This window comes from Myotis yumanensis, unplaced genomic scaffold (genome assembly GCF_028538775.1).
Source record: "Myotis yumanensis isolate MYYU_CA2020_CCGP unplaced genomic scaffold, mMyoYum1.0.hap1 SCAF_3, whole genome shotgun sequence".
In the NCBI taxonomy this organism is placed as follows: Eukaryota; Metazoa; Chordata; class Mammalia; order Chiroptera; family Vespertilionidae; genus Myotis; species Myotis yumanensis.
In genome coordinates this window covers 21,160,073-21,173,117 of record NW_027223754.1, presented here as the reverse complement: position 1 = coordinate 21,173,117, position 13,045 = coordinate 21,160,073, and the positions used below count along the sequence as shown (strand labels likewise).

At 39.3% G+C, this 13,045-nt stretch overlaps 1 protein-coding gene across 4 annotated transcripts in view; it reads right to left on the bottom strand.

Moving 5' to 3' along the window:
* UNC5D (unc-5 netrin receptor D) overlaps nucleotides 1-13,045 on the bottom strand; it is a 530,300-nt gene that overhangs the window by 37,114 nt on the left and 480,141 nt on the right. For all 4 annotated transcript variants that reach the window (XM_070408379.1, XM_070408380.1, XM_070408381.1 and 1 more), the window contains 3 exons: nucleotides 12,346-12,514; nucleotides 10,051-10,278; nucleotides 2,669-2,818 (listed from right to left, as the gene is read on the bottom strand). In XM_070408379.1, coding sequence (XP_070264480.1) covers nucleotides 2,669-2,818; nucleotides 10,051-10,278; nucleotides 12,346-12,514 — 547 coding nt within the window. The remainder of the gene's footprint in view (nucleotides 1-2,668; nucleotides 2,819-10,050; nucleotides 10,279-12,345; nucleotides 12,515-13,045) is intronic.

Here is a 13,045-nt window from a genome sequence, read left to right as displayed (position 1 = left end):
TGGTTGGTATCTGATAGAGGAAATATTCTAGGTACTAGATAACCTCCCAGGCTTGGTACCTTCCTGGGACATTCCACCCTTCCCAGAAGCAAATGGGAATGTTTCTTTGGAGAGTAGGCCTTGGGTACCAATTGGAATTTGTTGATTCCCAGATTCCTGACTTGGAAGTTAGACAAAGGGAGAGAAGAATAAGAAGAAAAGGATACCAGAGGTCTTCTATGTATGAGGTTGAATGGTGACAGGGAGATTTCCAGTTGCAGAAGAGACCCATGAAATGTGTCAGGAATAGTCCTGAGATTTTCTATCCCACAGTAGCTCTGTTAGTTCCTGTCCACTAAGTCCTAATGCAAAGCCATTCTGTATTCTCCATACCCAGTATGTCAGTGCACATGAGGTTCAAGCAGGCGAACACAAACCCTCCCCAAAGTGCTTCCATCGGATGCCTGGGAGCAAGCACAGCATGGCCATTAAGACAAGCACAATCTGTAGTCACACAGCTGGGAAATTTCCATGGTGACAAGGGCAAGAACATTGGTGGTAGGGATGATAGAGAGAGAAGAGGAATGAAGCAGAAAGCCATTTGTGGATAAGAAAAATGAAATGGAAATGAAAACTCAGTAGCAGGCCTCCTGGTACAGAGAAAAGTAAATTGTTTCTCAGCCTTCCAAGACTCTCTAGAATTATGCTCAATTACAGAAGGCAAATTTATACATGTTCACAACCTCTATGCCAGAGGTCCTCAAACTACGGCCCGCGGGCCACATGCAAATACAAATATTGTATTCCCGTTTTGTTTTTTTACTTCAAAATAAGATATGTGCAGTGTGCATAGGAATTTGTTCATAGTTTTTTTTTTAACTATAGTCCGGCCCTCCAATGGTCTGAGGGACAGTGAACTGGCCCCCTGTTTAAAAAGTTTGAGGACCCCTGCTCTATGCAATCCAGCTCATTCCAACACTACAGCGTGTTGGGTTTCCTGTAAGCCAATGCCCTTTGGCTTTGCCTGGCCCTGTTGCATCCTCTGAGTTTGGCTGGCACTTAACTCCTCAACGCCTTCTCTACTCAAGAAATCCCTGGTGTTGGAATTATTGTTTCAATGCTGCTAAAAGGTTATGTTTCTTTGACCTGGATTTTTATCTCAAAGCATTAAACTTAATAGTTACTTTGGACTGAGTCACTTGCATTAGATCCAGTGAAGTGACATCCTTAAACCTATAAAGATTAATACAGAGGAATTTACATGAATGTTAGTGCTTGTTTTAATAATATCCTACTGTTCAATTTGGACCTGTACTGCTTTCTGGGAAACAGACACATAGGTCTACGACATCCTAAACAAAATCTCCATCCATAGAAAATATCCTTCCGTGCGCAAAGATGCTGAATGTGCCCCCTAAAATCATTCAGGGCTGTGAGAGATGCTATTGTTCCTTTGAATGCACTAAAACTGTGCATAGAGAGGCAATTCCCAAGGTAACAAAAAGTCTGAAAAGCAAATAGGAATGTACGGCCCTGTCTAATTTGAAAATTCTGTATTTTAGAAATTGAAAGGGTTGGCAGTTCAACTTTTTTCTAAGTCTTATGATGCAGTGAAGGTTTTTCTCTTTGTGATTTGGTTTGTTCCCATTCTGACAAGCTGGTATGCAAGATTTTTTTTTAATTTAATGAATGCTACAAGGATGAAAAGGTTAAAAAAAACACAACCGCAAAGGGCTGTGCAGGTGATGTTGATGGACAGAATGAAGAAGTTTGAAAGCCTCCTGTGACTCCTGATCAATATGAGTCCACCAGAAGCCTTTTCAGAGTTAAGGAAGTGTCCCGTCACTTGAAGCACAGGGACTCTGACTTCAGAAACAATGGTAGACCAGCTGGCTGCACATGATGACAAACCTTACTGGGAATTTCCGTAGAATTCAGTGGCACAGTCACATGTTAAGAGATATTTTTATGCTAAGCAATTACTCCCATTCCCTAAAAGTTATCCAAGGAGACTCTAAGCCATTTTGCAATTTTTTTAAAAAAAAATTATAGTTATGTGAACAATAATTAATATATATATATAAGTATATATATAAAAGTATCTTTATATACTTATGAAAGGATTCTAAGGAGCATTACCCTCTCTTTGCCTCTCAATTTATAATTTCTTCTTCACATCTTGCCCAATTCATTTGGCAGCAAGCAATTAATATTTTCATGATGTAAACCTCTTGTTCCCACCTGGTCAGCCATAGCGCTCTACAAGTCAAAATCACCCTGAAGAGGTTTCTCACTGACATCCAGTTCATTAGTTGCTGAACATGATTAAAACAATATATTATAATGAACTGATTTTTAATAAAAACAAATCAACAAACAAAGCTTGCTCTAAGTTATTAAATTACCACCTTCCACTTAAGTCAAGCAACCATTTGAAGATGAGAGAGGCGACATGTCACATTACCTGAGTTGGAAGCTGTCTTTCTCCCACCAGTTAGAAACCTGCAAATTTATGCCAATATGTTCAATTCCCTGCGTGTAGCCCAAACAGTTACATTTCTCTGACAGTTCTGAGATTATATCCATACTTTTAAAGGAGGAGGAAAGTCAAGAGGACCCTCTTCAGCGTTTGTGAAACGCTTGCTGGTTAAAGCAAAGCTATTTCGTTAGAAAGCCATTTGGCCAGTACCTGGCAAGCAGTGAATGGTTTAATTCTCCAGAGGAATGGGGGGATATCAAGAACAGAGATCTGAAGACTAAAGGTATTCCCTTTGAAATGCAGCAACTTTGGTTCTTCCAGTAGCTGTCCACCTTGATGCCTTTCATCTGACACCACTTCCTATAGGACAGGGAGAGAGAAGAGGCACAACAATGAAGTATCCAGTTGTCTCTGCTTTTCCTTCCATAGATGTGTATGCTCACTACCAGGTATCGCCCAGAAATAGACAAACAGCCTGATGGCTGCAGTCCTCCTTTACCCTCTGTACCCTTGTGAGGTCAAGACTAAGGATTAAAAGCTGCTACTAGGATTTGGGCAGAAAGAAACAGTTGTTCGTTATGTTGCTTAGGCTTTTGAACACTCTATGCCTTTCTTTAGAAGACCTCCATTGCACTAAGCAAATTTTAACACTGTTGAATTTCCACAATTGTATGAATTTCATTCTGATATGACTATAATCCATATGTCAGGTTAGGTACAGAAACATCCCATCATATTTCACAATAAAGGTAGAAACAGCCCCCTCCTCTCTGGTTCACTTGTTGGTTACTAACATAGGTATTATCCACATTTATTCTTTGTCTCAAAACAGATGTTACAGAGTGCACATGTCATGTTTATTTGTACTAATGTTCATAAAAGTTATGCCAAAGGCCAAGTTATGCCGAAGTTATCAGTCAGTCTTAGCTCAGAAAAAAAAAAAATCAAAATTCTGTGATAAGTATGCCTGCATCTTTCACTGAGAAGTCGTTATAAATACATTTCATGCAAACACAATGCACATACATCCTATTGAGTAAACCATTTAATTGGTTCCAAATTTGTGTTGTTCAGAAACATTGGAAAGGTGATATAGTAAGTGAAATAATAGCTATGATTTCTGTAAAATTTTAAACCACCATGGGCTGAGGCTTTTCCTGTTACTAGAGATAAGAGACCTCCCTAAACCTATTTTTAAAAACCACCATTAATTTAGTTATAATTTTCTTACAAAGCTAAGATAAATAAGAAAGCTGAAATCCTTTAATTATGTTCTGTAATCTTCCCAGATTCTAAAAAAGATTGTAAGAAGTCAAGCAAATAGGTTTATAAATACAGTATAAATACATTTTAATTATAAATATAACGTTCAATTATCAGTGAGTAAAAGCTGCTCTGAAGGTGATCTTTATCTCTTGTGTATGTATAAAATAACATTAATAAAAACGTTTCTGACTAAGAAGCAGCTGCCCATGTGCATATAAATAGGTTGTAAGTATCTTTTGTTAGGACTAAGTGTTTCAATTCTGATGTCATTTTCTCCAGCTCTTTCATCTTGTGCTGGGAGGGTGTTTCTGGGCCCCCTAGGTCTTACTTGAGTTTATTCATAAGCTTCTAATATGGTATTTATTCACTAGGCACCGTGGCATTCAGCACTTGAAAAGTGGCTAGTGACTAAGGAACTGAATATTTCATTTTAATTATGTTAAATGTAAAGTACCACAGGTCATTAATAATTACTGGACCTAACAGTGCTATGCTAAGTGATTTCTTATGTTCTGGATCTAAGACTTGGTTAGAACAACATGGTAGACAGTATCTGATTGGGGCCTCAAACCATGGGAAGAAAGTGGCAGGGTGGGGAGAAATGGAAATTCATTCCTAATGCTGACTTGAGGTTTTTCATAGATGCTGGCTACTGGTTCCTTCTTTTGAGATTAATGAGTGTCCACTGGAGCTATGCTTGAGCTGGACTTTGGGTGTCCAGAAATGAACTGTCTCTGCCACCAAGGAGCTCACAGTCTAGTGAGAGCATCAGAACAGTAGGCTAATATTATCACAGTACATGTGCAATACATGTGGATAGCACAATACATGTGTGCCTAGAAGTTAAGGCAAGACAAAGGGTGCCTAACCCAGATAGGCGGAGAGGCCAGATAGAGGAAGTGCTGTTTGAGCTTAACCTTAACGTAAAATAGGGCCTAGCCACAGGAAAAGGAGGGTGCCTTCCGGACACGGCAGGGTTTGCACAAATGCGTGGAGGCAAGACTGAGCTGGAGTAGAAGGTGAGGGTGGAAAGTGTGTGGCTGGAGATGATGACCATGTAGGGCAGGGACCAGATCATGAATTCTTGCTTGCTATGCTAAGGACCTGTATTAACATTGACCAGGGTTTCGGGTGCATAGGAATCTTCTGGGGATTACATATTCTTCTAAAGAGTTCTAATCTTGTAACCCAAAATGGAAACACAAGATTCTAATCTCATTTCTGTGTGGCTTTAGGCCTCAGTCTCTTACTTGAGTTTATTCATAGCTAAGCAAAATAATTAGCATGATAATATACTGACCTCTTTTTGCAATTCCAGTGCAAGGTTAGAAACAAGTACAAATAAAACATGTGCTTTTTAAAACCATATTTAAGCTGCAGAATTACAAGCATTGACTCTTCAAGGTATATTTGACCAGTTTTTCTACAGTGCACCTCTTTTCTTTAAATCTATCTTGCCTGGATGTACAGAGAAGTAAACCGAGGTCAGCAGATGGAATGATTTCTTTGAGATCATGCATTACTTAGTGGAGAGCTCGGCTATTTTAATATTTCAAATCTATGTAGATTTTTCCCACCAGAAGGGAACTTTCAAGTTTTCAATCACTAAGTACCTATTTACAGGTGAAAACATGCAGATCCCCATCCCCCCTTAAAGCCACATAGTTAATGACCAAGTTAAGACTAGAATAAGGAACTTGTTCATTGTCCAGTATTTTTTCTATTGGATTTCCCTGCATTTCCCTATGTTATGCTTGATTTTTTTAAAGAAAGAAATAATGTGGTCAGACTACTATTAACCCTGTTCCATAAATAATTTTTCATTGGTAAGATATATGTAAAGATGATACAAGTCAGTCTGTATTAGTTCTAGGGTTATATATACTAAGTAGTCCTTGAAATACAGAGTGGAGAATAGAAAAAGAAAAAAAAGATATAAAAAAATGGATACCTACCTATAATTATCACAGAGGAAAATGGTACCTTTTAAAAGTTTCTGCTCTAGGCTCCAAATTTAAATACAACCATGATTTATGTTTGCTTTTTTTTTTTTTTTTTTTTTAACTTACCATGTATTGAACCGACCGTATACAATTAACAGTGTCTCCTAATCTTGCACAAAATAGTAAGCAATTACAGTAAAAAAGAATTAATTATTAATTATTAAAATGAAGAAGCCCAATAATGAACTAATCCTTGCATTTATATATTTGTAAAGGCACAACTGGTTTCATAATTAAAGAAATAAATACTGAGTATAAGCTTTAAAACACTCTGCAAATAGAATAAACAGTACTTAACAGTTATGCCCCTAGCTAATTGTATTATTCTCAGGGGCCGGGCCTGGACATCTGGATTTTTAAATGCTTCTCAGCTGGTTCTGAACCCTGGTTGGGTTTGGGAATTGGTGATACAAATAACTCTGCTGAGCTAGTTCTGAGTCATCCATAGGGATGCATCACCCAGGAGCGGGGCCTGATGTTCATGTGTTTTTTCCTATCTGCTTCCTACATAACATGGACCCTCTGTTAAATCTATTGTAAAATTGATATTTGCATTAATTAAACTAGAAAACAGGTCTGACCAGTTTCTTCATATGTAATATGTCACTAAAGGCTCTGGGTGATGTTTTTCCAGTCTCTGCTCCATCATTTCACATTGGGAGTTGCTAGTCATCCGGTTCTAGGAGTTGTGGCCAAGAAACTTGTGCTCTGTGCCTCACTGAGCTCTTTATGATGATTTAATGAGACAAGCAACAAAATTCAGGTGTGCTTCAGGGATAGGAAAACAGGCAGACCAGATTTACATATTTATGAGACAAAACTGTTTGAACTTAAGCACACACACACACAGAAAAATTATGTTGCTGTGGTGTTTTCCTTTAAATGCTTTACGTGAACAATATTTCCCAAGGTTGCATTATTGATAAATACAAGAACTACATCTGGAGGAAATCCTTTGAAATTAGATTCTAAATCCACATTAATGCCAAGTAAGTAATGAGTACCAAGAGGTACTGAATGGGAGTGCTGGGAACAGCAGAGAAAAAAAACAAAACAAAACTAGGTTTTTTTCTTTTTCCTTTCTAAGATAGGGCAAGTGCTTAATTCCTTCCTTTCTCTGTGTCAAGGTTTGTTTGAGCTGTGAGAGAGAAGGGGTGGGGGTGGGGAGAGAATACAATAACAAAAACTTAGTTCTTAAAATGTTACTGCTTTGAAAAAAGATCACCATTCCTCAACCTCTGCTTTGAATTCATCAAAGGAGGTGATGCCAAACACAGAGACATAAAATGTCAGCTCTAATTAGTACAGAAACACAGCAGTGGGAAGGACACCAAGTCATTAGGCCCTTCTCACCCTCTTCTCACCTTCAGGCAGATGGCATTTTTGTTTTTAAGGACCATACCAGAACTGATCTAATTTTTATAGAGATGTTTTTAGATGTATTTATCGAAACAGATCTGAAACTAATTGAATTATGTTTTGCCAAGGTGTTTGAAGCATTTGTTTTTGTTATTCAAACGTACTATGATTCAGATAAAATACCCCCAGAGCAAATGAGCAGAAAGAATAGTAGCTCTGCATGCAGGAGGTATAGGGAAGGAAGGTGTGGCTGAAAATGGAGCATGTTTCTGTTTGCTTACTAAAATCCTCTACAGGAATATATTTTTGGTGGGACCATTATCTTGCCAGAGATCCTCACCTAGCTCTAAGAGGACTGGCAAGTGGGGTCTGGAAACGGTGGGCTTTTAAAGGATTTTATGGGACATAATTTCCCCGTGAGATCTGAATGCCAGGAAGAATGAATCATGCCCCTTAACCAGACTTCTTTCTTGGTTAAGAGCACAGGTCTAGTTGGGCATGTATTTGTTACCATTTCTTTTAGATATAAAAAATGCACCATAATAAATATGGCGACTCTACACCCACACTTGTATCTATTTCCAAATCACAAGAAACATTTCCATTATAGTGGTAACTGAGGCAAATTCCTGGGTAGGCAATTTCTGTAGAAATGCTTCACGAAAAACTACACATTAATTTTGATGAAGAAGTCAGGGTTCTATCAGCATTGTAGAAAATGAGTCACCATCATATACAATATTTTCAGCTCACACCCACAAGTCGGGGAATTAATGTGTGAAGTCTTTCAGAGGTTCAACAAGTGAACTGATGCTAAGGCTTTCTTAAAGGGGGACTGTTTTAATGGGTTAGTAACTATATAATACTCCCCTCTAATTAAATACCACATATGAAGCGATAAGAAAGATTATTTGGGATATTAAGGTTGTTTGAATGAACCCGTGTAAAAAGGCGTGAACACATGCACTTAGCAAGGTAAGAATCCAGAAAGCAAGATCCTTTTAGAAGCAACACCCAGAGACTAAGGCCAGGGAGTAAAACAGTTGTGTTCAGAAAAGCTAAAAGTTATATTTCAATTGTTCCGTGAGTCAGAAAAGTTATTCAGCCAAGGCCGATGCTCTCTCAGAACCCCAAGGACGGAGCATGTCCTTTGCTGCTCATGACAGCTGTCACATTCATCCTGTCAGTAACATGTACAACCAAACCCAAGTTTAACGTCAGCTTCATTCGACATAACAGGAGCAGGGAAGAATCGCTGGAGGAACATAGATGACAAAAAATGGGGTCAAAGTTATTTCCCCTGAAAAACATTTCTCTAACGCAAAATTAAAGAGTTTGAAGAAACATCTCTAAGTGAAATTAAGGTACTTGGATTCAATTTAGAGGGAGAATACCTTTTTTCCTAGCATTGACTAAGAAGAGTATATTACCCACAGGAGTGGATAGTGGTTGGGAAAGCTGTGTTCAGGGCCTCATTCACATTCTTCTGTGAACAGCTGAGCTGTTGTGGAATCTGGTAGCAATCAACGGAAATAAAAATAGATTATCTGGAAAGTCTATTGGAATAAACTCTACAGGCAAATGTTTAACTTACTGGTATACACAACAGCAGTGAGACCATTATTCAAAGAAAATTCCAAATTGGTTATGAAGGCGGACTTCCAAGGCGGCTGTGACGAACAGATCCTCATAATCGTACCAGGCGGCAGTGGGCTATGCACATGAGCCAGAAGATTGGAACTGCTCCATGGCCCTGCCCGCACCCCTCAGCTTACTCAGCCTTTGGAATCTGGCTGAGTTACTATACTAAACATCCAACTTGAGTTATGGTGCATTTTATAATTGTGAAGTGATGGTAACACTCTCAATACATCACTGAATGTCTTATGCAGTTTATCGTGGAGAACTCCTTTTCCTAGAGGTGGTGAAAGCAGATGACATGCGTAGAATGCCAATCATAGGATGAGGTGTAACTACTTATGCTGAAGTTCTTTACACTACAAAATGGCACCCCTATGAACAACCTTTTATGTGTAGCCAGCTATTAAGTGTGCCCTTGACCCGTGCTACCTAAGAGATAGGGAAGGTTTGGAAATGCAAGTTGGTACTGTCATCTTTACTGGCTATGTTCAGGATTCAGGTCATTGTATCCCTTGTCCTGGCAAACATGAGTTTTCCAGCTCAGTGTCTTAAACGCTAGTTAGAGGCAGTGCTCTGCATAATGGACTTAATGACCCAGGACTGGACTGGCAGGAATCTGGGATGAGGTGTGTTGAAAGAGCTATGCTACTTATGTGTGGGCAAAGCTTACACAGGCACTTCTGCACCATCCTTTCGGCTATTAATAAATCCACACTCTGTGAGTAGCTAATTTAAGATAAATCTTACATGATTAAAAAGTGTCAAAAGTGGAAAGGAACCTTGACCATCTCTGCCCTAGTAGCCCTGATAATTAATAGACTATGATAGGTATGATTAATAATTGTTGTTTTCTAACTACAACCTTCGGTTAATTCAAGCAATTTTCTCCTTGCCCTCTGCACATGAAATAACTCGTGTCTGTAGTGCATCCCATTCTCCATTCTTGACAGGGTAACTGTTTCTCTTTTGCTCCTAAATTTCATCCATCCATGAAGGTTCACAAAGAGGTCTCTACAACTCCTTTCCAGTTCCTCTATTGAACTGGGTCTTTATTTTCTGAATTCCGACTTAACTTCTAGTCAGTTTTACAATTTAGCACACAATGCTTTAATTTAACCCTTCTCTTTTTCTGACTGCCAGGTACCTAAGCGCCTTGTTGGACACACAGTAAACACAGCTCTCGCTTCAAGATAGGTATCCCCATCAGGCCAGTGGTGTGGGTTCATTTTCCAGACCTTCAGTAATAGAATTCTCTATTGATTCTGATCTTTAAGAAACCCCATGCTTTCATGACACCAAAAGAATTATAGAGACAGAGCTGACCTGAAATGCACAAGGGGTATTGTCCACACAGTAGACTCTCAGGTTGTAATCCAGGGAGTTGCAGGACATGCAGCCGAAAACCGCCACCTTGAGTTGCTTCACGGCACAGTCTGTGATTGGTTCTCCAGTGAGGGCATATGTCCCAAAGCTGTCTAGGAGCACATGACATGCAAAGGGGTCCAACAGGCAGTAACAGGATGTGGATTCATCCTCCACTGACATCACCTCCTGTTGGGAAAAGGTGCGTTAAATTCTCTCGGTTTAGAAATAAAAGATGTGATTTGATTTTAACAATTACTTTCCAAGGACATAACTAACCAAACATTTTCAGAATTAGAGCATTTTCATTGCCCTAATTTTCTTCTTCTTCTTTTTTTTAATCCTAACCCAAGGATATTTTTCCTTTGCTTTTTTAGAGAGACTGGAAGAGAGAGGGGAGGACAGAGAGAAATATCAATGTGAGAGAAACACACTGATTGGTTGCCTTGTGCACCAGCCCTGACAAGGGGCTGGGCTGGGGAGGAGCCTGCAACCGAGGTATGTGCCCTTGACCTGAATCGAACCTGGGACCCTTTGGTCTGCAGGCCGATGCTCTATCCACTGATCAAAACTGGCTAGGGCTGCCCTAATTTTCTTGATGTTAACTATTCTTCTGTCAAAATAACTGTTTACCTCAGAAACTCAAGAAAAGGTTATATTTAGTATTAGAATTCTACTTAATAGATTATAACAAACATTGGTTTCAAAGTTTTCCTATTTTTGGTTATTTTTTTCAATGCCAAATTTTAAAAAATGTCTTAAACATTAACATCAATAAGTAAACATTTATGTTTTTAAAAAGGGTATTTCTGAAAATATCTTTTGTTTTGTTTTTTTTTAAAATATATTTTATTGATTTTTTTACGGAGAGAAAGGGAGAGGGATAGAGAGTTAGAAACATTGATAAGAGAGAAACATCAATTCAGCTGCCTCCTGCACACTCCCCACTGGGGATGTGCCCGCAACCAAGGTATATGCCCTTGACCGGAATCGAAACTGGGACCCTTCAGTCCGCAGGCCGATGCTCTATCCACTGAGCCAAACCAGTTAGGGCTGAAAATATCTTTTGCTATCCTTAAGGTACTATATATATTTTTCAAATATTTTATCCTCTTTCATTTCACCAAAATCATTCACGAGGAACCATTAAATAAATAGTTTGGATAAGATGTACTAAGAATATATCACTTTCTCTGATAAGAATTTAGGTCCGTGTGTGGCTGGTTTGGTAGAGCATAAATCTAATACCATCTGGATGTAAAAGATTGTGAGGAAGTGCTGAGAAGAGAAACTAAAGAGGAGGAAATCAGGCAAAGCAAAACTTAATAAAAAAGAGACCCAAACCTGGCCCAGTTAGGAAACCCATGGAACTTCATGCCCCAGGAAATTTGCCGGTGGTGTATGAGGACTGAATAAATAGCAGATTGCATTTCTAACAGAGAATATAGACCAGTTTGCAGACAGAGCTGGGCAGAGTAAATGTAATCTATTGCAGCAACTGGCATTTTTCTTCTCATAGGGAAACACGATTTTCCTTTTACTTCTCTTGCTGGAAGTACCTCCTGGGAGGTCCGGTCCCAGGGCTAGCTGGAACAGGTCATTGTGTTCCAACAAGATAATTCACCTGCTTTCATGCAAACTGACTTCAGAGGGACATAAAAGGAATCCCTATCAGACAGATAAATCAGAGGTTTCACTTAGAACAGTAATTCCACTGCAATCTTTCTTTGCTGTGACGGTCTCCCTTGCTGTTACCCTTGTCTCGTGTTTCCTCACTGTCTGTTCTAATGCATTCGTTAATTCACCAAAATATACTTAGCACCTATTGCATTCCTGATTACTTAAACATAGGTTTATTATAATCCCTCTGATGATAAAACAGATACAGTGATTTTATATAATCCCTATTTATATAATCCCATATAATCCCTATGATGACAAAAACAGATATAGTGACACAGTTTTATGTCCCAAAGAGAGGTACATAAGGATATATCTCTGTGGGTAATTACAACTGTATTCTAAAACTGAACAAAAATAGCTTGGGATTCTCTCATTTCTTTTCCATTATCCTGGAAAACCACTAGGCAATACCTTCAGGGTGTTATAAAACACATGTCACCAACCCTCTGCAAAACAAGAAAATGCTCACAAATTTCACAGCTGACTCTTGGTATTAAGAGAGCATAAGGTTAAATCTGTCCTGTAGGTGTAACCCAAATCCTGGTTTTCAAAAAAGGAAATAGAGAGTCTCACCTCCCACGTGCCCTGCTGTGTCCTCTTCTTTAAATGGATATTCCAGTGCTCAGAACTGACGTCTGCACAGTGTGGTATGGTCAATGCAAAGGGCGTGGTGACGATCATGTCTGGGGGACCACAGGTGACTTCAGGACTCAGGAGCACCTCGGATCCATCGGACTGGAGGCTTTACCATGGGGAAGGGGTGAAAGAGAGAGGCATGTAAAGGAGGGGGCTCATTTAAATGAGAATTTAGTTACAGGAGGGGTGAGGGAGGGGAGTCGGGGGTTCTCTTCAGCCCAAGCACAGTCCTTTCCCAGCATTCCTCCTGGACAGCACCCCACATGTGGAGGGCTGGGCTGGACCACAGCCATTCATCCGAGCTGCTCAGGCACCCAGACTGGGCTTCCGCCTAGATTTCAAATCTGGGTTCTGACAAACAAAATGACAAATGCTTCTGCAGAAATAAAGGGCAGAACAGAAGAAAGCAAAGATGTGACCAGTGTGTCACACGCCAGCTATGGAATCCTTATTCTTGTTGATGACATTGTCAATTACCAAAGCCAAGAACGTTATAGAAATGACTAATCTTAGCATCAGATTCCTTTCTTCTAACATATTCTACAAATATTTTTAATGCTAGTAGAGGCTAAAACAAAGTATTATGAAACAAAGCAACACCTGAAACACACCCAAACTGAGTATGTCTCTTCTGGTT